Source organism: Venturia canescens, chromosome 1 (genome assembly GCF_019457755.1).
Source record: "Venturia canescens isolate UGA chromosome 1, ASM1945775v1, whole genome shotgun sequence".
NCBI classification, from domain to species: domain Eukaryota; kingdom Metazoa; phylum Arthropoda; class Insecta; order Hymenoptera; family Ichneumonidae; genus Venturia; species Venturia canescens.
The window spans coordinates 39,889,788-39,917,132 of NC_057421.1; the positions used below are offsets into that span (position 1 = coordinate 39,889,788).

General features: G+C 37.9%; 1 protein-coding gene across 1 annotated transcript in view; it reads left to right on the forward strand.

Annotated features, from left to right (window-relative positions):
- LOC122408149 (uncharacterized) overlaps positions 1-27,345 on the forward strand; it is a 1,237,064-nt gene that overhangs the window by 393,186 nt on the left and 816,533 nt on the right. Inside the window, exons 10-11 of the mRNA XM_043414787.1 lie at positions 25,238-25,616; positions 25,702-27,124. Coding sequence (XP_043270722.1) covers positions 25,238-25,616; positions 25,702-27,124 — 1,802 coding nt within the window. The remainder of the gene's footprint in view (positions 1-25,237; positions 25,617-25,701; positions 27,125-27,345) is intronic.

Consider the following 27,345-nt stretch of genomic DNA (forward strand, 5'->3'; position numbering starts at 1 on the left):
GGAAATTACTCTCTAAGTGCCATTAGCATGACTCTGATCATCATAATAACTATCATTTTAACAATTTTTAAAGCTAAACATTGTCAAAGAGTTCGACTAATACAGCAAACTAATGATATCGAACTAGCCCCGACTTTCGTGGCAAGACCAAAAATCATAGAAGAACTTGCATCTAGATCTACTGATGATAAAATTTACATAACTAAGGCACGCCCAAAAAACAAAAATAATGCCACACAAAACGCTTCATTATAACCTAAACATAATCCTACTAAAAGTGGAAAAGGAATTAAAAAAGGGAAAGCATATTCAAGTTTCATTCAAATTTAATTATTTTATTCCGTGCGAAAAAGTAGCCGAAATGAATTTCGTCTCCCGAAGGGGGGAGGGATGTTGTGCCCGTACATCGCACTCCTAAAATAAAGAGTATATAAATTAAGCGTTCTCAGCATAAATGCATCGACGGCGAAATATCGACGTTCCCGAACGAGCGCATCGACCCTCGATGTCATCACCGAAACTTCGAGAAAAAATATCACGCCATATTGTCGCGAGAGGGGGAAAAACCCCCAAGTCTATAAATTTACCAACTAACCAAAATTCGACAGTCTTTGACGAGAATTGTAACGATCGGTCTCGAGGCAATAAAACCTCGAATTTGTAACTTCTTAAATAAACTTATTGTTAACTTGTTGTAAAAGTATCGAGTTGGAGTTCAGCTCTTTTGGCCTAAATCCCTTAAGGTGGTTCCTCCACGAGACAGTTAAATTAGGAAATTATTTAAATTTGGCATACGTTTTGTTTAACATATGAACAACACCTCTGTAAAATTTTAACAAGTTTCACCATCCCGAACCCGAGATATATGTAATTGAAGTTGACTCAATTAACACGTAACCTATGGACCATGCATAAGCAAACGGCACATTATTAATTCTACCGCTAGTACTAAAATTAGGAAGTTTATAAAAAACGAGGAGGAGCTAGAGCAGGATATCACAGATATTGTGAAAAAAAATCAAGGTGATTGACCATCTAGTTTGACAGATATAGCCTCGAGAAGTACGAAGGTTTAGGCTGCATACGATATATTTTGCAAGCGAACAAGCGAATGTCGTCTGTATAGACAACCTTTTCTGTGTGTTGAAGCGTAACCTGGATAGTTCCGTCAAAAAATTTACTCACGATGTCGGATCAAAAATACTTTTAGAATAAATTTTACGAAAGCAAATGATATTTGTACTATATCTGCTGGCACCGAGTACGTATATAGGCTCTTTACAAAGTTGTTGATTACGATCCGAACGAATTATCAAGCCTTTTAATATGCAGACAGTACATAACTTTTGGTTGGGGCTGTCGCAGAGGATCAACCTTAAATACTCGTCCTTGATAACTCGTCCCTTCGCGACGGTCTTCGCGGACACAACAGTCTCATATCAGGCATAACCTGTTGACTGGTATATACAAAAAAAAAGTCGGGTCAGTTCTAGTAATAATGTATCATATGCGTACATATTGAAATCTCGTTTTTAATTTTCAACCGATTGGGACGAAAAATGGTTTACAAGGGTTTTTTGTGTCACTGAATCGAGTTTCGGGCTTAATTTTTACCTTGAAAGAGGTGAAAATTGAGCGTTAAGGCTGACATTGTTAGATTTTTCAATGGAAAGTTATTATGCGATATTACCCGAAAATTCCAAGTTCCACACTAGACTCTTTTGTCGAAATAAAACTAAATTCACTATCCCCAAAGAGATGAATAATAAGGGTTGGGGTGAAATTTTCAGATTTTTCAATGTGAAAGTTTTTTATATTACATGGAAATTGCAAGTTATTTAGGACACTAAACTATTTTATTGAAATGAAAAAAAAAAATCACTATTTCCTAAGAGGTGAAAAATAAGGTTTGAGGGTGAAATTTCCAGATTTTTCAACGGGAAATTTTATGCTTTTCCACATAAAAACTATATGTTTTTTGTCGAGCATGACAGTCCTTTATCAAAATAAACCAAAACTCCCGATCTGCCAGGGGGTGAAAAATGAGGGTTGGGGTGCATTTCGATAGAAGAGGCTAGTGTTCTAAAAAACTCGAAATTTTCATGTAATATAGCACAAAAACTCCCTATTAAGAAATCTAAAAATTTCATCCCCAAACCTTATTTTTCACCCTTTCGCAGGTAGCGAATTTTATTTTACTTCGATGAAAGAATCTGGTACCCTCAAAAACGAACATTTTTTATGTAATATAACATAAGAATTTCCCATTGAAAAATCCGAAAATTTTACCTCCAACCCTCATTTTTCACCCCCTCGGGGATCGTGAATTTTGTTCATTTTCATCCTAAAAAATTTGGATTTTCCATGTAATATAACATAAAAACATGCCGCTGGAAAATCGGAAATATTCACTTTCAACCCTCATTTTCATCCTTTTCGAAGGTAGGTACATGAAAATTAAGATTGGGAATGAAATCAGCAACCTCGAAAATCCCCAGAAACAAATTTTCAGGTATTTTGGTAATTTATTGGCTCGTACCAGTTTTGGCACGGAAACCAGAAAAAAAAAAGCTTACCAGTCAACCGGTTAATAATAAAAAATCAAATGTAAAAATGAAATTTTTTCCACTGTGTATATTTTAATACGGCTCTATAGTTCTCGAAAATTCCAGATCAATTTATTAACGTACAATGTAGAAATTTTTGGTTGACAAAAATTTTCAAAAAAATCTGATAAAATTTGAATGTGTTGGAATTGAAAAAGTAAAATTTTTTCTGCCAAATTTTCCAAAAAACCCCATTGTTTTACTGATTGAAATTTCGAACTGTGCGAAATCAGAAGGCTCAAAATTCCGAAAATCCAGCCGGTACTACATAAATATAGATATATTGCACTAGAGCGATTCTCGAAATTTCAAGCCATCTGATTTCTCACAGTTCGGAATTTCCACCCGGCCCCGTTTTACTGCAGTTACCACTATCAATGTATCCGAAGTTCCGCTGAAAAATAAATTAAAAAAAAATATATCGAAAAATTGAGGAGACAAAATGTTTTATCTGAACTTGCGGCCCAGTTGAAAAAGAAATCAAACGAACCAAAATATCAATGTTTGTTGAAACGATATAGTACCCGTAATGAAAGTCGTAGAGACTTTTCGAATACATCAAAGTAAAGCTAAATGCCTTCCCTTCAAAATGCGCCTTGTTGGATCCAAATATCCAAACCAGCGGTGCAGTAGCATTAAAAAGAACGTAAGAACATTTTCGGATATACGTATAGATCTCTCGCCACGTTACGACGAGTGGGAGAGAGAGGGAACGAGTGTACGCGCGCTGTCTCTCGCGCTCGATCGGGCGCGAATAGAGGGGATATCGCGTTCAGTGGACTGGGCGAAAAACGAAACGGGACAAAAGTCACGTTTCGTGCAAAGGACGTATGTCCAAAGGTAATCAAACGCTACTTAAGTCTTTCTGACTCCAAGCGACTAGCGCGTACCGAAACACTCGATTTTAATCGTCTAAATCATCATATTTCGGGATTGAATGAACGGATTTACTTGCAACATAGATCAATTGAATGAGAAAAATCGTAAAAAAATCATCATCAATTTTCAGATTTTTAACTGCAATGGTTTATCCGTGAGAACAGTTTGAAAAACTTTATGACGTCATAAATCGACATATTCGCGTATATAAGAGTGCGGCAGGGCTCGCGCTGATTATTCTTTTACACTCTCATTTTTTTTTTTTAATACTTGGCGTCAAGCCGCTACCGCGTCTCTTGACCTGGACATCGAATACTATAGAGCTACCGACTTAGACTATGAAAACTATGGAAAAACACACCTAGCCATCGAAAACTTTGGAGCTGTCTACCCAAACCTCGAAAACCATGAAAAAACATACTTAGACGACAAAAGCCATGGAGAAATATACCTAACCATCAAAAAGTATGGAGCTGTCTACGTTGACATCGAAAACCACGGTAGAATGTACCTAAACCTAGTCATCGAAAACCCATGATCTGTCGCACTAGACATCCTCGAAAAATCCAATGGCGTCGACCTAGTATACACAAAATTTATATATATTGTGACGATTTTTTTTATTTCTGATAACTAAAAAGAACGAGCAAATAAGAGCTGACATGGACGCTCTCCCATTCGTTTCGCTCGATGCTCCAGCCACGCAACAATTCCACAAAGATTTCCGTAGGGCCTTGTTTAAAGAAAAACATTATTTAATTTATTCGTTAATTTTATTATTTCATGTAATTTGGGAGAGTCGAATTCAAATTTGGAGGACAGAACATTTGAAACGTCGGCGTACTTCGAGTACGGCTCGTACCCAGAGATACAACTACGTCCCAGGCAACACACACACAATTACAAGTGACACGCACCATACTCTCGAAAGTTCGAGAAGATCGGAGATTTCAAATTCGCAAGGAGTCATCGACATCGTTATATCGAAAACTGAGGGGAGTCCCGTCTAGAGGGGCGTCAGACCCTTTTGAAGTTCTAATATCGTCAGCGGCAATGCGAATCACAAATCTAAAGAAAAATTATACTCTCTTCCCATCGTGAATCGTCGCAATAATCGTTGTATTCGGGCTAGGGGTTATTATAATTGAAATAATGTCATTGATCATCGAATAAATAATTATTCCCACGAAAATTCGGGGCCCCGTCTAACGTCCGTTGGAGAAAATAGATGCGATGCACCTGTCACTGGACAGATGAAAATTAGGGGAAGAGGGGTGATAACGCGCCGCGTAACGAGGATCGAGATCCTCAGATTTTCGTGGAGTATCGAGTGGACTGGACGTGCGATCTCGGGAATCAGTCTCACACGCCGTAAGTCCAACCTTTCGTTGTTCGTTTCGGTCGATAGACTCTGAATAATTCCCGTGGATTAATATTTCGTAATTTTTTTCATGGTATTGTGAAATTTCGCTCGGTCTAATCAGTTTGAACATCGAGAAAATGTGTCACGGCGGCGGCTCTGTCCCGTAGAAAGTCGGCTTTCGATTTCCTTCTTGCCCGCGTTCCGTGAGTTCGGGGTAGAAGAGTAAAGTCGAATAAATTTTCAGTTGCGTGGCTGACACGAAAATCTTAAATTTGGTTTAGTAATCGTTCGTTTCGTGTAAAGTTGAGAGAAAAGGTCGGGAATATGGATGAGAGAGTCTAAGTGAGAAAGAGTGTGTGGATCGGGATTGCGAACGCGTGTGACGGGTAATAGCTCGGCTGAGTAACCGAATATCGGAGTCTCAGTAATTTTATTCATCCCGTAATTATTTGTCATCGCATTCCATATTTAACGAATTTCTGACCACGAGTAGAACCGTGACAGAAAATACGAGCTCGTGATAGATTATAATGAGTGTAGGCTCCCGATCGTGTGAAGATCTTAGCGTGAGTTCGCGACTTTTTCTCCCGTCCTTATTTCACGATTCTCTCGGTAGAATTCTCATCGAGATTTGATTATGGTAATTCTCGAATAGTGGTTGTTAGTTAGTAATTAAAATATCATCCATTTAATTTTGGTTTTGCCAGTTATTCTCCAGTTCACCCCATCCATCCCGCTGCAAGCCAAGCCGGCAAATCATCATTTTCCTTCGATCATACTGTGTCACTTCGGTGACTGGCGCCCACGAGAATAAGACCTTATCTCGAAAATATAAAATAGTATGAGCGGAAGAATTTGATTTTGTGGCACTTGAAATATCGGGTACGTTACGTTTTGGCGTCGCCGTTTTGGCGCGGCCGTTTTGGCGCGGCCGTTATGGCGCGAGCTGTTTGGGCGCGAGGACGTTTTGGCGCGGAGACGTTTTAGCGCCGTCGTTTGGGCGCGAGGACGTTTTGGCACCGCCGTTTGGGTGCGAGGACGTTTTTGCGCACGAAGATTTTGGTCGAAAAAAAATAGAGTATAAAAAATGAAATTAAATCATGAAGGATAAAAAATCGTAGCAACAAAAGATATAATTGATTTTGTTAAAAAGATGTAATTGAATGTAAGCAAATTTTTCAAGCAAGCAACACATTGCTGGCTATGCCAGTTAGATATTCCGTTATCGTTCGGCTCGAAAATTTGCGAACGATCTCAGCAAGTCGTGCGTCAGACTCTTGATATGTTCTCCTTTTATATGGTGGTTGAACACCGTTCAAAAACGTTGCATATTGTGCATCCCTCGTTTTCTGGATGCCCCTCAAACCATTAATGAATTTTCACGGGCATGGGTGGCAAACATCCAATTCTGATTGAAGCACTCCATGGGCTGCTTCAGCATAATTGTTGGTCCGATTCTCCCCCGACAAAACTCTTTGATGTACGGACCACACGTTTGGCGGAAAAAGAGGGTTTGACCGAATTGAATTTCGATTGACTCGCCCGACATAATGAGCCTACGTGAAAGATTGCATTGAATTATAAATAATACAATCGACAATAACACACACACACACACACGCACGCACGCACACGCACACGCACACACACACACAGACGCGCGCGCGCAGTTTTTATTATTACAAATGGTGTAGAAAATACCTCAAACTACTTCAATGCAGCCTGTAGACTACCGGGTAATTGGCTGTACAGATGTTGAACAACTTCCTCAAGGTGATCCAAGGGAACAAATGCTAGGGCTACAATCATCCGGGCTTTCAGCGCAAAGTCAGCGTCTCGATTGTATTGCGCCAGCAAGTGTTCTCTGCCCAACTTCTTTTTGATGTTCTGCGCCAGATGAAAAAACACCCTCGAATTTCTGCATTCGGAAATTGTTCCGTGACGGCATTAATGACGGCCATTTCAAAATCAAACGAGACACTGTTCGGCTCGAAATTCGGCCAAATCGTTTTTATCAAGCGCAAAAGAGAGCTGTACATTCCTTGTTTCTTGTTCGGCAAAAGAGTATACAAAACAGGAAAAACGAATTTTTCACGTTTGACAAGAATAACAAAAACTTGTTGGAATAACGGAGGAGCCAGTTTAAAAGTACCATCTATATAAATTTTTTTCATAAAATGACTCCACTCTCACGCGTCTTCTCGACCGAATAATAAAATTCGATTTTCATCGTCATTTCCGGTATCACCTAAGAGAAACGAAATCCATTGGTCCTCCGATATTTCATATAAAGTAAAATTTTAAAAAATGTTTAACTGTGAAAAAATATGAGATCTATTGTAACATATACAGTGAATGAATTACGTTTTCTGTAGGAATTCTGAATTTTGGAAATAAAAAAAAATGAGATCATTTTCTAACGTAGCCAAGTACAGTGAATGAATTAAGGTTCTTGTGGAATTCATTCGTGTACACTTTTAGCCCTAATCCCTCACTTATTCAGAAAAATTGTCCAGCAAACGTCACAGAGCAACAAAGGTTTCTCGAATGATTCTGCAATTATTAAGAGATTATCATCTGTTTTTATGCTAGCTCGGGTTATAAACTTAAAACATTTTACACAATATGATACAAGAACCTTTTATAAAGAAAAGCACAAATACGCGTACAAGTGCATGCATTGTATCTATACGATGAACTGCACAAATTCATTTTCAACATTACACACAAGCTTGGCGTGCATGGTTTTCAATCGGAAGCTCGGGAAGAGACAATTGTTCAAATTTACTATGAAAACAATAATTAATTAGAATTGTATGAACGAGTGTGAAAAAAACCGATCCCCCAATAAAATAAGAGGGGCCCTGTTATATAATGATTTGGTAAACAATACAGATGGGTGAAATTTGTGGATAAAATTGAACAATTAAACGAACGGATAAAGAAATGAAATCAATCAATCCCTTTATATGCCTTTATCTTGTACGGATAGATACGGCCATTCTTTCATGCCCATACGCATTTTAATTTATCCACGCGTCACTTTCACTCGTTTGTCCGTACACTCTTTTTTTTACCAAATGGGCAGATGATTGGATGAATTACACAAGTATTGAAATGGATGAACAAAGAAGTAAGCTGTGTAAACATTGATTTGAGAAAAGAAAACGCGTTGAATACGAAACATTTGGAGTAATGAATTTATCAGTCGAACTAGTCAAGAATAGATATTTTTCTTTGTGTACACAGCGCGGGATCTCACGTCGAACTACTCAATAAAATAGTTTGATGGAAAAGGGATGGCAAATTAAAAAACAATTACATGAGAGGATCATCAAGTTTTCTTCAAATATATGGACGGATGAGGCATTCCTTCGCCGAGCTTCCGATTGAAAACCATGCACGCCAAGCTTGTGTGTAATGTTGAAAATGAATTTGTGCAGTTCATCGTATAGATACAATGCATGCACTTGTACGCGTATTTGTGCTTTTCTTTATAAAAGGTTCTTGTATCATATTGTGTAAAATGTTTTAAGTTTATAACCCGAGCTAGCATAAAAACAGATGATAATCTCTTAATAATTGCAGAATTATTCGAGAAACCTTTGTTGCTCTGTGACGTTTGCTGGACAATTTTTCTGAATAAGTGAGGGATTAGGGCTAAAAGTGTACACGAATGAATTCCACAAGAACCTTAATTCATTCACTGTACTTGGCTACGTTAGAAAATGATCTCATTTTTTTTTATTTCCAAAATTCAGAATTCCTACAGAAAACGTAATTCATTCACTGTATATGTTACAATAGATCTCATATTTTTTCACAGTTAAACATTTTTTAAAATTTATTTATTGACAATGCGAATATAGAAAATCATTTAAAACGACGGTCACGACCTTTTAATACTTGGCGTGCCTTTTTTACTTTTTGAAGTTTTAATATTTACTGATTTCACTTCTTTTTGCGAGACGTGACAACTATATAGGAATCGTATTTCATTCACTATATTTGTCAACTTCAGAAAACGATCTCATTTTTTTTTATATTTTGAAGTTTTTTATTGATAATGCAAATATAGAAAATTATTGGAAACTACGGTCGCGACCTTTTAATAATTGGCGTTCTTTTTTTACTTTGTCAATTATTTTTTTTTCTAATTTAGCTTATTTCTTAGAGGCGTGACACTTAAGAAAAAAAATACATTCCTCGTCTTCGACGAAAATTTTTAAAACGATTTGTTTCAAGTTGAGTGCTTTTCTCTATGTGCCAAAAGCAATCGACACAGCCTATTTTTCTATGTAGATGTACGAAAACTGTGCGGTTATGTTCATGTGAGTTGAAACCTTTTACAAGCAATAATGGTGACGATTTTGATTATCCATTCAGCAAATCGAATTTTCCAATGAAAGATTGGGAAATTCCTATGCAACGGGATGATATTTTCATTTTCTATTCCTTTTTTTGAAAAGCTCCACTTGTTTACTTGGAAAAATGATTTTTGAAACTATCTTCTTTTCATTCATGGATTCCATGTTGACATGGATACTGTCAATGGTTTGCAATGTCCAAGGAGATGTTTCCATGGTATTCAATGTCTAAGACCACAGCTTTATGGTTATTGGTGTCCAGTGATATTTTTTCATGGTCTTCTGTAACGTCTGAACCTGCCTCGTCAATGCAAACTATTAAATCGCAGATCTAGATATCGATAACTATGAGGAAATATATCGTAAACCATTGCACCGTTTACCTAAATATCGGGAAATATAAAATTGTCGAATATATATTGAAAAATACGAAGGCATCCACCTAGACATCGAAAACCCTATAGTCGCCAAACTAGACATCGAAAACTATAGAGCCGACGACCTAGATATCGAAAACCTTAGAAAAACTCACCACACTATCGGAAACTATGGAGCCATTGACTTTCATATCGGGAACCATGGACAAATTCACCTTAACATCGGAAACTATGGAGCTATCGACCGGGATAGTGAAAACTATGAAGTCGTCAACCTAGTCCACGAAAACAATGGGAAAACATACCTGGACATTGAAAACTACGGAGCCGTTGATCTAGACCTCGAAAAGCATGAAAAAACATACCAGGACGACGAAAGCCATGGAGAAATATACCTAGCCATCGAAAACCATGGAGCTGTCGACGTAGACATCGAAAACAATGGAACCGTCGACCTAGACCATGAAAACCATGGAGAACCATAACCAAACATCGAAAACTATGGAATTGTTGACCTAGCATCAAAAGCCATGACGGAATATACCTGGACCACGAAAACCATGAAGGAACATACGTAGACATTTAAAACTATGAATAAATATACCTGGACATACAAAACCATGGAGGAATATACCTAGACATTGAAAAATATGTAGACACATACCTAGACATCGAAAAGTATGGAGTCATCGACCTAGATAACGGAAATGATGAAGAAATATACCTAGAGAACAAAAACTATGAAAACTCAGACCTAGCCATCGAAAACTGTGGAACCATCAACTTAGACCACGAAAACCATGAAGAAACATACCCAGACATCGAAAAACATGGAGGAATATACCTGAACCACGAAAACCATGATGAAACATGCCTAGACATTGAAAACCATGGAGGAATATACCTGAACCACGAAAACCATGATGAAACATGCCTAGACATTGAAAACCATGGAGGAATATACCTGGACGACGAAAAACATGGAGGAATATACCTGGACCACGAAAACCATGAAGGAACATGGTTTTCGTGGTCCTTCATACTTGGTCATTGAAAACTGTGGAGCCGTCGACCTTGACTGCGAAAACCATGAAGAAACATACCTAGACCACGAAAACCATGGAAGAATCTACGTAGACCACGAAAACCATAGAAAAACATATCCATACATCGAAAACCATGGAGGAATATACCTGGACTACGAAAACCATGTAGGAACATATCCAGACATCGAAAACCATGAAGGAATATACCTAGACATCAAAACCCATGGAGGAATTATCCTAGACCACGAAAACCATGGAGGAATATACCTAGACATCGAAACCCATGGAGGAATTATCCTAGACCACGAAAACCATGGAGGAATCTACCTAGACCACGAAAACCATGGAGGAATCTACCTAGTCCACGAAAACCATGGAGAAACATATCCAGACATCGAAAACTCTGGAGGAATATACCTGAACCACGAAAACCATGGAGGAATCCACCTAGACCACGAAAACCATGGAGGAATCTACCTAGTCCACGAAAACCATGGAGAAACATATCCAGACATCGAAAACTCTGGAGGAATATACCTGAACCACGAAAACCATGGAGGAATCTACCTAGACCACGAAAACCATGGAGCAATGTACCTAGACCACGAAAACCATGGAGAAACATATCCATACATCGAAAACCATGGAGGAATCTACCTAGTCCACGAAAACCATGGAGAAACATATCCAGACATCGAAAACTCTGGAGGAATATACCTGAACCACGAAAACCATGGAGGAATCTACCTAGACCACGAAAACCATGGAGCAATGTACCTAGACCACGAAAACCATGGAGAAACATATCCATACATCGAAAACCATGGAGGAATATACCTGGACGACGAAAAACATGGAGGAATATACCTGGACCACGAAAACCATGAAGGAACATGGTTTTCGTGGTCCTTCATACTTGGTCATTGAAAACTGTGGAGCCGTCGACCTAGACCACGAAAACCATGGAGAAACATATCCATACATTGAAAACCATGGAGGAATATACCTGGACCCCGAAAACCATGTAGGAACATATCCAGACATCGAAAACCATGAAGGAATATACCTAGACATCAAAACCCATGGAGGAATTATCCTAGACCACGAAAACCATGAAGAAACATGCCTAGACATTGAAAACCATGGAGGAATATACCTTGACATCGAAACCCATGGAGGAATTATCCTAGACCACGAAAACCCGAGAGAAACATACCTGGACATCGAAAACTGTGGAGCCGTCGACCTCGACTGCGAAAACCATGAAGAAACATACCTAGACCACGAAAACCATGGAGGAATCTACCTAGACCACGAAAACCATGGAGAAACATATCCAGACATCGAAAACTCTGGAGGAATATACCTGAACCACGAAAACCATGGAGGAATATACCTGGACCACGAAAACCATGAAGGAACATGTCCAGACATTCAAAACCATGAAGGAATATACCTAGACATCAAAACCCATGGAGGAATTATCCTAGACCACGAAAATCATGGAGAAGAATACTTGGACATCGAAAACTGTGGCGCCGTCGACCTCGACCGCGAAAACCATGATTAAACTTGCCTAGACATTGAAAACCATGGAGGAATATACCTAGACATCGAAACCCATGGAGGAATTATCCTAGACCACGAAAACCCGAGAGAAACATACCTGGACATCGAAAACTGTGGAGCCGTCGACTTCGACTGCGAAAGCCATGAAGAAACATACCTAGACCACGAAAACCATGGAGGAATCTACCTAGACCACGAAAACCATGGAGGAATCTACCTAGTCCACGAAAACCATGGAGAAGCATATCCAGACATCGAAAACTCTGGAGGAATATACCTGAACCACGAAAACCATGGAGGAATCTACCTAGACCACGAAAACCATGGAGCAATGTACCTAGACCACGAAAACCATGGAGAAACATATCCATACATCGAAAACCATGGAGGAATATACCTGGACCACGAAAACCATGAAGGAACACGTCTAGACATTGAAAACCATGAAGGAATATACCTAGACATCAAAACCCATGGAGAAATTATCCTAGACCACGAAAATCATGGAGAAACATACCTAGACATCGAAAACTGTGGAACCGTCGACCTCGACCGCGAAAACCATGAAGAGACATACTTAGACCACGAAAACCATGGAGAAATATACCTTAGACATCAAGAACTATGGAGAAATACACCTGGACATTAAAAACTATGGAGAAATACACCTGCACATCAGAAACCCATAGAGGAATTATCCGAGACCACGAAAACCATGGAGAAACATACCTGGACATCGAATTCTGTGGAGCCGTCAACCTCGATCGCGAAAACCATGGAGAAATATATCTGGACATAAAAAACTATGGGGTCGTCCACCTGGAAATCGAAATTCGCGATAGAATGTACCTAAACCTAGTCCTCCAAAACCCATGATCTATCGCCCTAGACATCCTCGAAAAATCCAGCGGCGTCGACCAGAATTTTATATTTTTTTATTTTTATTATTTATTATTTAATGTTATTCGTATTATTCAATTTTTTTGTTTTATTATATTATTATCATTTTATATTATATATTGTATAATATAATATATATATTATATTATATATTAATTATAATAAAATATTTATTATAATAATATTTTATTATTAATTAATATTAATAAATAAAATATATATTATATAATTATATACATATTTTATGCGCAAACCAAGAGTTGGTATTGCCTCCGCTGTGCGCCCATTCTCTGTCTCTCTCGCTCGGCGACGCAGAAGGAGAGGGGGTAGCCGCGTTCAGCGTAGTGCGTGACGTAGAGTGTGACAAAAGTAAGAAATCGTGCAAAGGACGTAAGTCCAAATGTAAACAAGCGTAACTTACGCCCCTCTGTCTCTAAGAAAATGAAAATCCCGAAATGATGGATTTTAAATCACTAACGTTACATATCTCAGGATCTACTGGACGGATTTACTTGCAACAAAGACCAATGGAAAGAGAAAAATCGAAAAAAAATCGTCACAAATTTTCAAGTTCTTTTATGAAATGGTTTATTTGTGAGAGCCATTTGAAAATTCTGTGACGTCATAAAACCGGCATATTCGCGTATATAAGAGTAGCGGCAGGGCTCGCGCTGGCTTTTCTTTTGCTCTGCAGTTTTTCCTTTTAATACTTGGCGTCGAGCCGCTACCGCGTCTCTTGATACGACTCCGGTAAGACGAGCGACCTTAGATCGAGTGGAAACGGTGGTACAGCATGAATAAAATTTCTTTTGCGCTGCACAATTTTACGCATGGCATCGGGATGTATCTGTCCTTGAACCGCGGAGGGGATGTTCCCGCTAATGCCGCCGATAAAAGTTGTGCAGGAGTGCACTTTCAACAGCTCTCTTTTTGATAACATTTTTTATTTTTTCGACGCCGATCTCTGCAGGATCACTCCCGTGCGTGTGATTATTTATTGCAAGCAAAACCTATAATGGCAAGTTGAGAAACGAAAACCGCATGATAGCTATTGATACCTGAAGAAATAATTTTATATTGTATATACTTAATCATTCAAACTAGGCTTATTATTTTTATTAGCAATCACTGCAAACATGTGATGTACAAAACTCAACACACACGCAACATACGCACAAACCCATATGCAAAGAATTTGCGTACGTACAAAATTGATGAAACTTTTCGCCAAAATGGGCTTGAAATAGCATATACCTCGTCTGTAGTGGCCGATGTGTGAAGTCGAGCTTTACAGTGATCCATTTTACGGCAACACGGCCAAAATTTTTTTCCTCCACACGCACTCATTTTATTATAAACGTACATATATCCGTCATGGATATATCAAGAGACTCGGTAGAGTCTCGGGACAAGTACATTGACAGCTTTGTCGTCTGCTGGCCCGAGGCTCTCGCCGAGACTATACTTTCCCTGAATAAAACGATTCGGCGTGGTGGAGCTAAAATTGGCAAGTGATTTTATTGAATTACGAAGCTCAGGAGCCATTTACCAACTTGAAAATTGAAGTTTAAGCCAATTGAGTAATTCTCTTTCGATTCCGCCCTAAATCAGCATGATCGGTAGTGTAATTGCTGAGAAAAAACTTTGCACGGGCTCAAGATTATGCAAAAGTTACCAACGCATTCAAGAATTTATGTGTCTGTATATATGAACACCATCAAAGGCACTTTGATGCTCTCGTGTTTCTGATTAGTTGGATCTAACGACATCCATTTTTAGACGTTGTGATTGGTTGTTGAAATTGGTTGTTGTTGATCGGAAATCTGACGTCAACTTCAGAACGTAGTACACGGCAGCACGGCAGACATTTAAAAAACGTAGCACGGTAACAGCAGTCATAAATTCGATCGATATATTTATTTTTGACATATTTAATGACATATTTAAACATAATTTGTATCGATCCAATCGACGTTGAATTTTGTGAATAATACCAGAGGATCCTGAAAGTCTGAGAAGAATCGATTTTCTTATAAATCTCTGCCACCATAGAGTAACAAATGACTAGCTTTCCTGTGATTTTTTTGGATTTGAAAGCTTTTTAGAACAATTTAATAATGTCAAAATTTGGAGTTACTAATAAAATACTTGTCCACCGATTGATATCATAAATTTTAGTGCTGCACATAATTCAGGTGGTAACTTTCTTCAATTCATTAGAAAATACTTGGCCTCGAATTAATATAATAAATTTTAATGCTGCACGTAAATTAGATGGAATTTTTTTTAATTGATTTAGCTCTTCAAATCAAATAAGAAGAATGAGGCATCGGTTTCCAAAATGATTTCAAGCACGATTTTTCAGTTTTTTATTTTTTACTTGTTATTTGATTCTTTTGACTATTTAAAAAATGGATACAGATTAGTTTTTTTTAAATATAATGTTTTTTCAAGATTTTTGAAATTTTTTTTTGATCTGTTCTGTATTTCTTTTTATAAAATAATTTTTTTTTATCTTTTTCAAAGTTTTTTTTATGGATGGAATTATCAGCAAACGAGGGACCATCAATGTACTTGTCCCAACCTTTTTTTTCCTTGGGGAAGTTTATGGTTTTTATTTCTTTCCCTTTTCGATAGGATAGTATGGTGATGGACGATTTGCGAACTTTCGTTATTCATGTCATCCGCACAAAATCTCAGTGGAAACTAATGAGCTGAGTTGAACAAGGAGGAATGAAATAGGAGAAAACAGAAAAAAGGAGAAAAGACCAGAAAGAAAAAAAAAGCAATGAGCGATTTCGAGAAATTTATTTTGAAAGGATAAATTCGTGCTACAATGTAGTTTGTAAACATTGGACTGATACATTGTATACGGGACCGACCAAGGCCAGATTTATCGTTTGAATATATTTTCTTTGGAGTAAACTTGGTGTCTTTTAATCGAGGGACGAAATAATCGTGTTAAAATACTATGGCGGAATAATTGAAAAATTGATTCATGGAAAAAATTGTACTGAAAACATTACCGAAGAAAAACAGACTTGATTTGAAAGACTTGATAAAGGAAAAAAATTGATGATGCATTTGAAATTCTAATAGTCATACTCGGGGGGCGGAGTCCCCTGAACCCCCCGCTAGGGACTCGGCTTCGCCCTCTGCGACCCCCTCGCCCACGTTCAAACCCTATACAGATATTTAGCATACAGCGAGCCCTGATTACATTATTACGCGAGGACTAAAGTCGTCTCGTGCAAAAATGACCTCACGCTGAACCATCCCCGCGCCAAAACGTCCCCGTGCCAAAACGTCCCTGCGCCAAAACGTCCTCGCGCCCAAACGGTTTGCGCCAAAATGACCTTGCGCCGAAACGGTTCACGCCAAAACGTCCCCGCGCCAAAACGTCCTCGCGCCCAAACGTCCTCGCGCTCAAACGGCTCGCGCCAAAACGGCCGCGCCAAAACGTACTGCTCCCTGACAAATCGGTCACATATATATATATTGATCGAATTTATGACTGCTGTTTTTCACAAATCTTCAAAAAACATTATATTAAAAAAAAACTAATCTGTATCTATTTTTTAAAGTGTCAAAAGAATCAAATAACAAGTAAAAAATAAAAAACCGAAAAATCGCGCTTAAAATCTTTTTGGAAACTGATGCCTCATTCTTCTTATTTGATTCGAACAGCTAAATCAATTGAAAAAAATTCCATCTAATTTATGTGCAGCATTAAAATTTATTATATCAATTCGAGGCCAAGTATTTTCTAATGAATTGAAAAAAGTTACTACTTGACTTACGTGCAGCCCTAAAATTTATGATATCAATCGGTGGACAAGTATTTTATTAGTAACTCCAAATTTTGACATTATTATATTGTTCTAAAAAGCTTTTAAATCCAAAAAAAATCACATGAAAGCTAGTCATTTGTTACTCTATGGTGGCAGAGACTTAAGAAAATCGATTCTTCTCAGACTTTAAGGATCCTCTGGTATTATTCACAAAATTCGATGTCGATTGGATCGATACAAATTATGTTTACATATGTGTTAAAAGTACTTGTCCGGCCCAGCACTTTCCGTTTAAATTGTTTATCCAAATATAAATCAGGGCTTGTCTAGAACTGATGGATCACAAGTATTCATGCAGAGGGAATTGGGAGAATTATCTTGAATTAATTTTTACTTAATTGCACTAATTTAATAAAAAACGGAATCAAATTTTTCCGCAATACACAATGAATATTATTGTGCATCGATAAATGAAAAAAATTGTCCATAATATACAGGGTGTCCCATTTTAATCTTACACCTGACTTTTCTCGGAAAATATTGCTCGGATCAAATATTATGTGGAACAAAACTTTTAGGGGTTGAAGGGGGACGTTTGATAAAAATTGGATGTGAATCCAAAATTCAAAATGGCGGCGTTAGAATGGCCGACATGTTTTTTTCGAATGGAAACATAACTTTTTTTCATCACCAAAAAATTTTTCAGCGCAAAACTAACAAATTTTGTTGGAACCATTTTTTGATTAAGTTGATAATTTTTAAGTGAGAACATCATTTTCAACTATGTTAGAGGTATCCAGGATGGACCGCGAAGAGATCTTTAACGTACCAAGTGCAAGTGCGTTTGCATGTAAGGAGCATATCAACGATTTCGTTGGAACTGAAATCAGCCATTGTTGCTAATTTTCAGAATTTTCCTCTAGTTTAAGAACTTTTAAAAATTTCGAGAATCAAGAATTTTTCTCTGATTTCAGAACCTTTACAAATTCTCGATTTCGTCTCTTGCTAATGGCTGCGGAGTCAGAAGATAAACGTTTCAATCAATTTTTCATCCGTGGGCGATCACAATGACTTCTAAAATAAAAAATTCTTCTCTGATTTAAAACTCTAAAGTAAAAGAACTACGCAAAGTCAGACTACGTCAGTACTACCAATGATGTTTTCTTTAATCTCTTACAAAGTGAACTTACCTTTAATCGTACGCGAGGCTTACGCTTAAAGATAAGTACACGCAAGCGAGGCTTACGCTTAAAGATAAGTACACGCAAGCGAGGCTTACGCTTAAAGATAAGTTCACGTAAGCGAGACTTACGCCTACTTTTGAGTTGTAAATCAGAGAAGAATTTTTTATTTTAGAAGTCATTGTGATCGCCCACGGATGAAAAATTGATTGAAACGTTTATCTTCTGACTCCGCAGCCATTAGCAAGAGACGAAATCGAAAATTTGTAAAGGTTCTGAAAGCAGAGAAAAATTCTTGATTCTCGAAATTTTTAAAAGTTCTTAAATTAGAGGAAAATTCTGAAAATTAGCAACAATGGCTGATCTCAGTCCCAACGAAATCGTTGATATGCTCCTTATTTTAGGGAGGTGTCGGGGCAATTACTTCCGAGCTGAAAATTTGTATCCACGTGAATATCCTGATCGTCGTCACCCATCACGGCAGACAATCCGAACCCTTGAGCAGCGAGCGAGGGCAGGTCGGATAATCCGCCACCGTCGACATTTCCCAAACGTCAATAATTTTGGTGGATTGCATGAAGCCCGAAACATGGCTATTTTAGCCATGATAGCAATTGATCCTTATTTGAGTGCCAAAGTGATCTTGGAACGACTGGCGTTTCTCAAATCGACAGTGCACCGTGTATTGAAAGGTGCGAAACTTCACCCGTACCGACTACAATTCCACCAAGACACTCCTAATCCAGATCCGTTGCGAAGGGTGGCGTTTTGTCGGTGGGCGTTGAGACAAATCGAGCGATCCAGGGACTTTTTTCGATACGTTATGTTCAGTAATGAATCCACTTTCAACAACCGTGGTCAAGTGAACCGATGGAACTTTCGGTATTGGTCTGATCAGAATCCACATTGGTTGAGACAGATCGATCACCAGCATCGATGGAGTTTGAACGTATGGTGTGGTATTGTGAACGGGCAATTAATAGGTCTCCATTTTTTCGAGGGAAATGTGAACTCTGTCCGTTACCTTGATTTTCTACAAAATGAACTGCCTCTTTTGCTAGAAGATCTGGATTTGGAAACACGTCAACAGATGTGGTTTCAACAAGACGGTGCACCCGCTCACTGGGCTCATGTTGTTCGAAATCATCTGGATAAAACATTTGGTCAACGGTGGATTGGTCGAGACGGTCCTGTAAATTGGCCTCCAAGGTCACCAGATCGTACATCTCCTGATTTCTTTTTGTGGGGGTACTTAAAAGACGCTGTCTACCGTCAAAGTCCAACAACACGAGAGAACATGAAGGAGCGGATAAGAGCTGCCTGCCGTGCGATCCCGAGAGATGTTCTCCTACGCACAGTTGATGGTTTTGAGAGAAGAGTTCAGGCATGTTTAAACATGAATGGAGGGATCTTTGAACATCTCTAGGGAGGGATCAGAGTATACTCACAAGGAGGGTTTGGAGTCCGAAAATACTGCGGTAGTGACGAACCGCAGAGACCTAATCCTTGTGAGCTCGTACCTATGGGCATAAAGGCATTGCATGCCCCTCTTTTTAAAAAAAGTTGAAAAATAAAATGAAAATAAAAAAACACACACACATGCACCTCCACGTATGCACGCATATGCAGACGCACACGCAAACGCACTTGCACTTGGTACGTTAAAGATCTTTTCGCGGTACATCCTGGATACCACTAAAATAGTTGAAAATGATGTTCTCACTTAAAATATATGAACTTAATCAAAAAATTTTTCCAACAAAAGTTGTTGGTTTTGCGCTGAAAAATTTTTTGGTGATGAAAAAAAGTTATGTTTCCATTCGAAAAAAACATGTCGGCCATTCTAACGCCGCCATTTTGATTTTTGGATCCACAAACCAATTTTTATCAAACGTCCCCCTTCAACCCCTAAAAGTTTTGTTCCACACAATATTTGATCCGAGCAATATTTTCCGAGAAAAGTCAGGTGTAAGATTAAAACGGGACATCCTGTATATTGTGACCGAAATTTTTATATTTCCAAACTTTGTCACAAAACTCTCCGTCTCTCTCTCTCTCTCGTCGATTTTTGTTTCGGCGAAAATCCCGTGGGCGCCAGTCGCTGAGCGACTCGACGAAAAAAAGAAAGAGAAAATGTTGACCGGCTTGGCTGGCAGCGGGATGGGGGTGGGCGAAGGGAAGAATAACTTGGAATCTCAACTCACAATTTGACGTTACAATTTAAAGATTAGTTGAACACTTCGTTTATTCGTCTATTTAATTAACAAATTTTTATATCGCTGGTGAGAATCTTAACGGGACTATCACGCAATTCGGGGGAAAACGTCGCGAATCACATTCACACACGATCGGGATCCTACACACTTTATAATCTAATCTCGAGCTCGTTCCGTCCTGTCACAGCGCTACTTGTGGTCAGGGAATTCTTAGATGGAAAATTACGATGTACTAATTATTTACGGGATCAAAAGAAATCACCGAGCCCCCGTTAATCGGTTACTCGGCCGAGCTGTTCTCCCGTCACACGCGGAAGCGAACCCGATCCACTCACTCTATCTCACTCAAACTTACTCAAATATTCCCGACTTTTTTCCCACGAATCCTCGCACAATTATCACGACACGGAGATTTTCGCGCACGGCCACGCAAGATACACATTTACTCGACTTTTATTTTAATACCGTAAAGGCCACTTCATTATTCTGGAACGTGGGAACGAACAAAAAAAAGAATACAAAATCTCAGCTTGAAAATCGCGAGGCAAAGCCGTCGCCGTGACCATATTTCTCGAGAGGTTTCGGCTCTTTTGACGGGATTAATTGAATTTAACTTTTTGATACGACGAGTATACAATTCGCCACGAAGACGGATAAATTTTGTTCGGATAAATTCTTCGAGAGTTCATCGATTACAGATCAATGAAAGAAAGCGGGAACTTACAGTCACACTCAACTCTCGAGATCTCGTCGTGTATGGTTGAAGTGCAGAGCGAGCGGGACGGGTATCCTTCTTCTCGGTCATTACACTCAGAAATCTTTATTTGTGACAATTCGAAAAATAAAAATTGTCACAATATGTTCAAGCTTCCAAAATAACTCTCCAGTTTATATTCAATGAAGGCAATTTTTACTTCCCACTTATTTTCCAGCGAACGAATTCCATTCGGAATAAGAACTATCCTATCCTATTATTACGAACATTAAATTAATAATGAATCGCATTTCAATAAATTTTTAACCAGATTCTGCAGTACAATTTCGTTTATTTATGATTGATTTTTTATTGAATGAATAGTGATGGGCCGGACAAATACTTTTAACACATATTTAAACATAATTTGTATCGATCCAATCGACGTCGAATTTTGTGAATAATACCAGAGGATCCTGAAAGTCTGAGAAGAATCGATTTGCTTATAAGTCTCTGCCACCATAGAATAACAAATGACTAGCTTTCATGTGATTTTTTTTGGATTTAAAAGCTTCTTAGAACAATTTAATAATGCCAAAATTTGGAGTGACTAATAAAATACTTGTCCACCGATTGATATCATAAATTTTAGGGCTGCACGTAATTCAAGTGGTAACTTTTTTCAATTCATTAGAAAATACTTGGCCTCGAATTGATATAATAAATTTTAATGCTGCACATAAATTAGATGGAATTTTTTCAATTAATTTAGCTGTTCGAATCAAATAAGAAGAATGAGGCATCTGTTTCCAAAATGATTTTAAGCGCGATTTTTCGGTTTTTTATTTTTTACTTGTTATTTGATTCTTTTGACACTTTAAAAAATAGATACAGGTTAGTTTTTTTTAAATATAATGTTTTTTGAAGATTTGTGAAATTTTTTTCGAACTGTTCTGTATTTGTTTTTATAAAATAATTTTTTTTACAATTTTTTTTAAAGTTTTTTTTATGGATGGAATTATCAGCAAACGAGGGACCATCAATGTACTTTTCCCAACCTTTTTTTTCCTAGGGGAAGTTTATGGTTTATATATAATATATCGAGGAGAAACATGTCGAACTGTCAAACTCCTAATCTCGACTAACTCTGCCATTCAAGCATCATTTATTATTTTATATTTTTGTACTTTATGTCATTTTATACTTAAAGTTATCTTTCTTTTATATCGATCTCCGACACGGCCATCCGGACCGGTCACATGTCCTCATGTAAAGTTCGCTGTCACTTCTTCTCTGTAATGACTGTTTGAACAAACCTTTATTGGATAACATTGCCTGTTACTCCTTCTTGAGTAACGAATGTTTCAACAAATCTCCAGTTGACAACGTTGCCTGTTCCTCCTTCCTGAGTAACGAATGTTTCCAACAAATCTCCAGTTGACAACATTGCCTGTTACTCCTTCCTGAGTAACGAATGTTTCAACAAACCTCGATTGAACAACATTGCCTGTCACTCTTTCCAAGTGATGAATGTTTCTACAAACCTTGATTAGACAACATTGCCTGTCACTCTTCCCAAGTGACGAATGTTTCTAACTACTTGCCAATCAACAACATTTATAGAAAGCTGCGCATTGCACACCCACGGTTTCGTTTAAGAAATTCCGATTTCCACTGGGCTACAACTACAGACTTCTATGTTATTTGATTTTACACTGTTGAGAATAATTATAAAATTCTTCTGTTGTAATTTTAAATTGTTCAACCACTTTTCATCATCACTATTCATATTTTTTTTTCTTTCGTAAAATTGAATCCTGATCCCACTTCTCATATTGAGGAGAAACATGTCGAACTGTCAAACTTCTAATCTCGTCTAACTCTGTCATTCATGCATCATTTATTATTTTATATTTTCGTAATTCACGTCATCTTATACTTGAAGTTATCTTTCTTTTATATCGATCTCCGACATATATATTACGGTGGTGCAAAAAAATCGACTATTTTTTTCTTCAGGGTCTCCTATGAAAATATGTTAATTTATCATGTTTCAAGAGCCCCCCTCCAAAAATCAAGTCAACAAAAAAATTTTTAAAGGTCGTTCAAGATTTTTAAAAATTCCAAAAATTGTCGAAATTTGACTTTTTTTATTTAAATTTTTTTTTTGCTCGATTATATAGCTTATATCCTTTGAAAGCAACGTTTTTTAATCACTTTTTTCAATGATTACTCGCTCTGAAGGAATTTTAGATTTTGCTCGAGATTGCAACATTTTGGCCTGCACGCTCACCGGCACAGCATTGTCGAAAAGAGCATTGTTTGAATAATAATAACGATTTTCTAAAAGAGTAAGTAATTTTCTACGAAAAAGTTTGTAGAAGTTTGTTTGTGAAACGAAAAATTTGATTTCTACAGTTTTATGAAAAATTTTTTTCTATCGATCCAACTTCGAAGGGCACAAGAATGGTTGCTCCAAGCTGAATATTAATAAGGACTTTTTTGTGGGGGAATCGATTTTCTATAAAAATGTATCATTATCGTTTTTGTACGATTTTTTCCTGAAGAGTTATGATGCAATGATTGGAGGTCTCAATCATTTCCTGGGTTATTCTTATGGAAAATCTTCAAACGCAAAGCACCATTCAAAAAAATTTTTTGGTGAGCTCTCCTTCTGGGATTCTTTTTTTTCACCTTGAATCACCTTTTTCAGCTGGATGCAAAGTAAAAAAAAAAAATATCATTTTTTTTCTGCACACTCTAATATATATGACATCAAATCTGACTCCAATCATAATTCTCAATATTCTTATAAAATTTCACCGGAAGTTACAAAATTTGTAGCATGAACTGAGGAATCCGTAATTTGAGAATTGTAGCAGCGCCATCTTTGATCTACCGTTTTCAATTTTGCAGTCATAAATTTTATTTTGATTGCAGAATGATCTAAATTTAACTAAGATATTTATTACTTATGTGTATTTGAATCCTGATAACGTAGGATTTTATATGATTAAAATTTTTGTTGTTACTGACAAATTGGATCCCCTAAGTGAGTAAATTCAGGCCAAAATATTGAGTAGAATAATATATGAAACTTGACGACTACCATATTGAATCCATCATTTTGAATCTTGAAAATATCATGCCAGATTCGTAATCAGTAACCCCAAAAACCTTCGAGTACAAAGTTTTATAGAAATTAATAAGTGTTTGGAATTTTGCGTCCGCCATGTTGGATCCGTCATTTTGAATTTCGAAAATCTAATGCTGGATTTGCAATAATCAACCCCGAAAACTACCGAGTGTAAAGTTTTAGAGAAATTAATACATATTAGAAATTTCACCTCCGCCATATTGGATCCGCCATTTTGAATTTTGAAAATTAAATGCCGGATTCGTAATCACCGATACCAAAAACCTTTGATGACTAATTTTCATGAAAATTGATGTAAAATCCCTGACTGAAAGTGTAAATCTGCGCAATCGGATCGGCTGTATCGGATCCGCCATTCTGAATTTTCAAAATCTGATCTCATATAGCTCTGAGGCGATTTTTTGTAGGGTGGGATCGTAGCGGTCCCATTATGACTGAAAGGGTTAAATACTTTGCCTCGAATCGATATCATAAATTTTAATGCTGCACGTAACTTAAATAGAATTTTTGTCAATTTATTTAGCTTTTAGAATAAGATAAAAAGAACGGGGCATCGATGTGAAATTTTTTTCGAATTGTTCTGTTGAAATTATTTACATTTGGTTTTATCATTTTTTTAATGGAATTTTTTTTACCCTTTTCGTGATATGTTCAGGAAACAAGGAACCATCAATGTACTTATCCCAACCTTTTTTCCCTAGGGTATGAGTTCCTGCAGAAACCAAAATTCATCGACACTTCTTGGCTAAGTCAGAATAAATATGTATTTTTTTTTATCATGTCATGGTAGCAATAAATAATCGCGAAGGCCATTTTTAATTGCCAATGAAAAAAAAGAATGATAATTCAAAACTGAGGTCGCTGCTTTTTAATACTTGGTGACCTTGTTTTATTTTTTCTAAAGTTATGAGATAAATTTTACTATACGATAGGAATTTATATTTTTAGATGAAAGTATAAATAACCATATAAATAGACGTATAAGATAACGGTCAATACGAGATCTCGAACTTATTTGTAATTACATTATGATTGATAAGAATAATGAAATCACAGGAAATATTAATTAATCATTTATTCCATGCTTGTAGATATCTTCGGAGGTTTAAAAAAATAAATCCAAAAGTTGTGAAGTCTTGGTGTCGACAAATCTTGAAAGGATTATCGTTTCTCCACTCACGATCACCACCAATAATTCATCGTGACCTTAAGTGCGACAACATCTTCATAACGGGTACGACTGGAAGCGTCAAGATTGGTGATCTGGGTCTCGCTACTCTAAAGAATCGAAGTTTTGCGAAAAGTGTAATCGGTACCCCTGAATTTATGGCGCCGGAAATGTATGAAGAACACTACGATGAATCAGTAGACGTATATGCATTTGGTATGTGCATGCTAGAGATGGCGACCAGTGAATATCCATATTCGGAATGTACTGGACCTGCTCAGATCTACAAACGAGTTGTATCGGTAAAATTTTTTAAAGCTCTTTCCTATAGTGTAAGTAACAATCATAAAAATTGATTGCGCTAATTCGTTATGTTTTAATTAACAGGGTGTTAAGCCACAGAGTTATGATAAAGTAGATAATCCTGAAGTACGTGACATAATTGAAATGTGTATACGATTGCAAAAAGACGAACGTCCGCTCGTCAAGGATTTGCTTAGCCACGAGTTTTTTGCTGACGACGTTGGTCTTAAACTGGAAATGGTAACACGTGATCCAGCGGTCGCAGATCCAGAGTTGTCACGGGTCGAATTTCGTCTGCGCGTTCTCGATCCAAAAAAGCGAACTAACAAACACAAAGAGAATGAAGCGATACAATTTGACTTCGATATACGGAATGACGATGCTGAAGAAGTTGCTTCTGAAATGGCTAAGTCAAGTCTTATCCTTGAAGAGGATGCCAAAGCGGTGGCAAAAATGTTGAAAATGCAAATAGCTGGATTATTGCGGGACCGTGAGGATCGGAAGACACGTGATGAAAAGGAGCGAATTGATAGGGAAACTGTTGAAAACCAACAGAACACTACCATCGACCCAGTGCAGCAACAGCTGCAAACTCCCCAACAACAACAACAACAACAACAACAACAACAACAACAACAACAACAACAACAACAACAACAACAACAACAACAACAACAACAACAACAACAACAACAACAACAACAACAACAACAACAACAACAACAACAACAACAACAACAACAACAACAACAACAACAACAACAACAACAACAACAACAACAACAACAACAACAACAACAACAACAACAACAACGGCAACAGCAACAACAAGAATGGCAACAGCAACAACAAGAACAGCAACAGCAACAGCAAGAATGGCAACAGCAACAACAAGAACGGCAACAGCAACAACAAGAACAGCAACAGCAACAACAACAAGAACAGCAACAGCAACAACAAGAACAGCAACAACAACAGCAACAGGCCCAGCAACAGCAGCAGCGACAGCAACAGCAACAACAAGAATGGCAACAGCAACAGCAACAACAACAACAACAAGAATGGCAACAACAACAGCAACAGCAACTACAAGAATGGCAACAGCAACAGCAGCAACAGCAACAGCAACCGCAACCCCAGAAGCAGCACCCGCAACCGCAGCAGCAACAAAAAGAACGGCAGCAGCAACAACAAGAATGGCAAGAGCAACAGCAACCGCAGCAGCAGCAACAACAACAACAAGAATGGCAACAGCAACAGCAACAACAACAACAAGAATGGCAACAGCAACAGCAACAACAACAGCAACCGGAAATTCAACTTCAGCAGCAACAGCAACAGATACAGCAACAGAAACAACAAGAATGGCAACAGCGACCGCAACCGCAACAGCAACTGCAACCGCAGCAGCTGCAACCGCAACAGCAACTGCAACCGCAGCAGCTGCAACCGCAACAACAGCAGCAACAACAAGAACGGCAGCAGCAACCGCAACTGCAGCAGCAACAACAACAACAACAAGAATGGCAACAGCAACAGAAAGAAGGGGAACAGCAACGGCAACACCAACAACAACCGGAAACGCAACCGCAGCAGCAACAGCAACAGCAACAACTACAGCCACAACAAGAACCGCAACAACAACTACAGCAAACACAAGAACAGCCAGACACACAACAACAAGAAACACAACAACGGGCCCCACATCAACATGAAGCACAACAACAG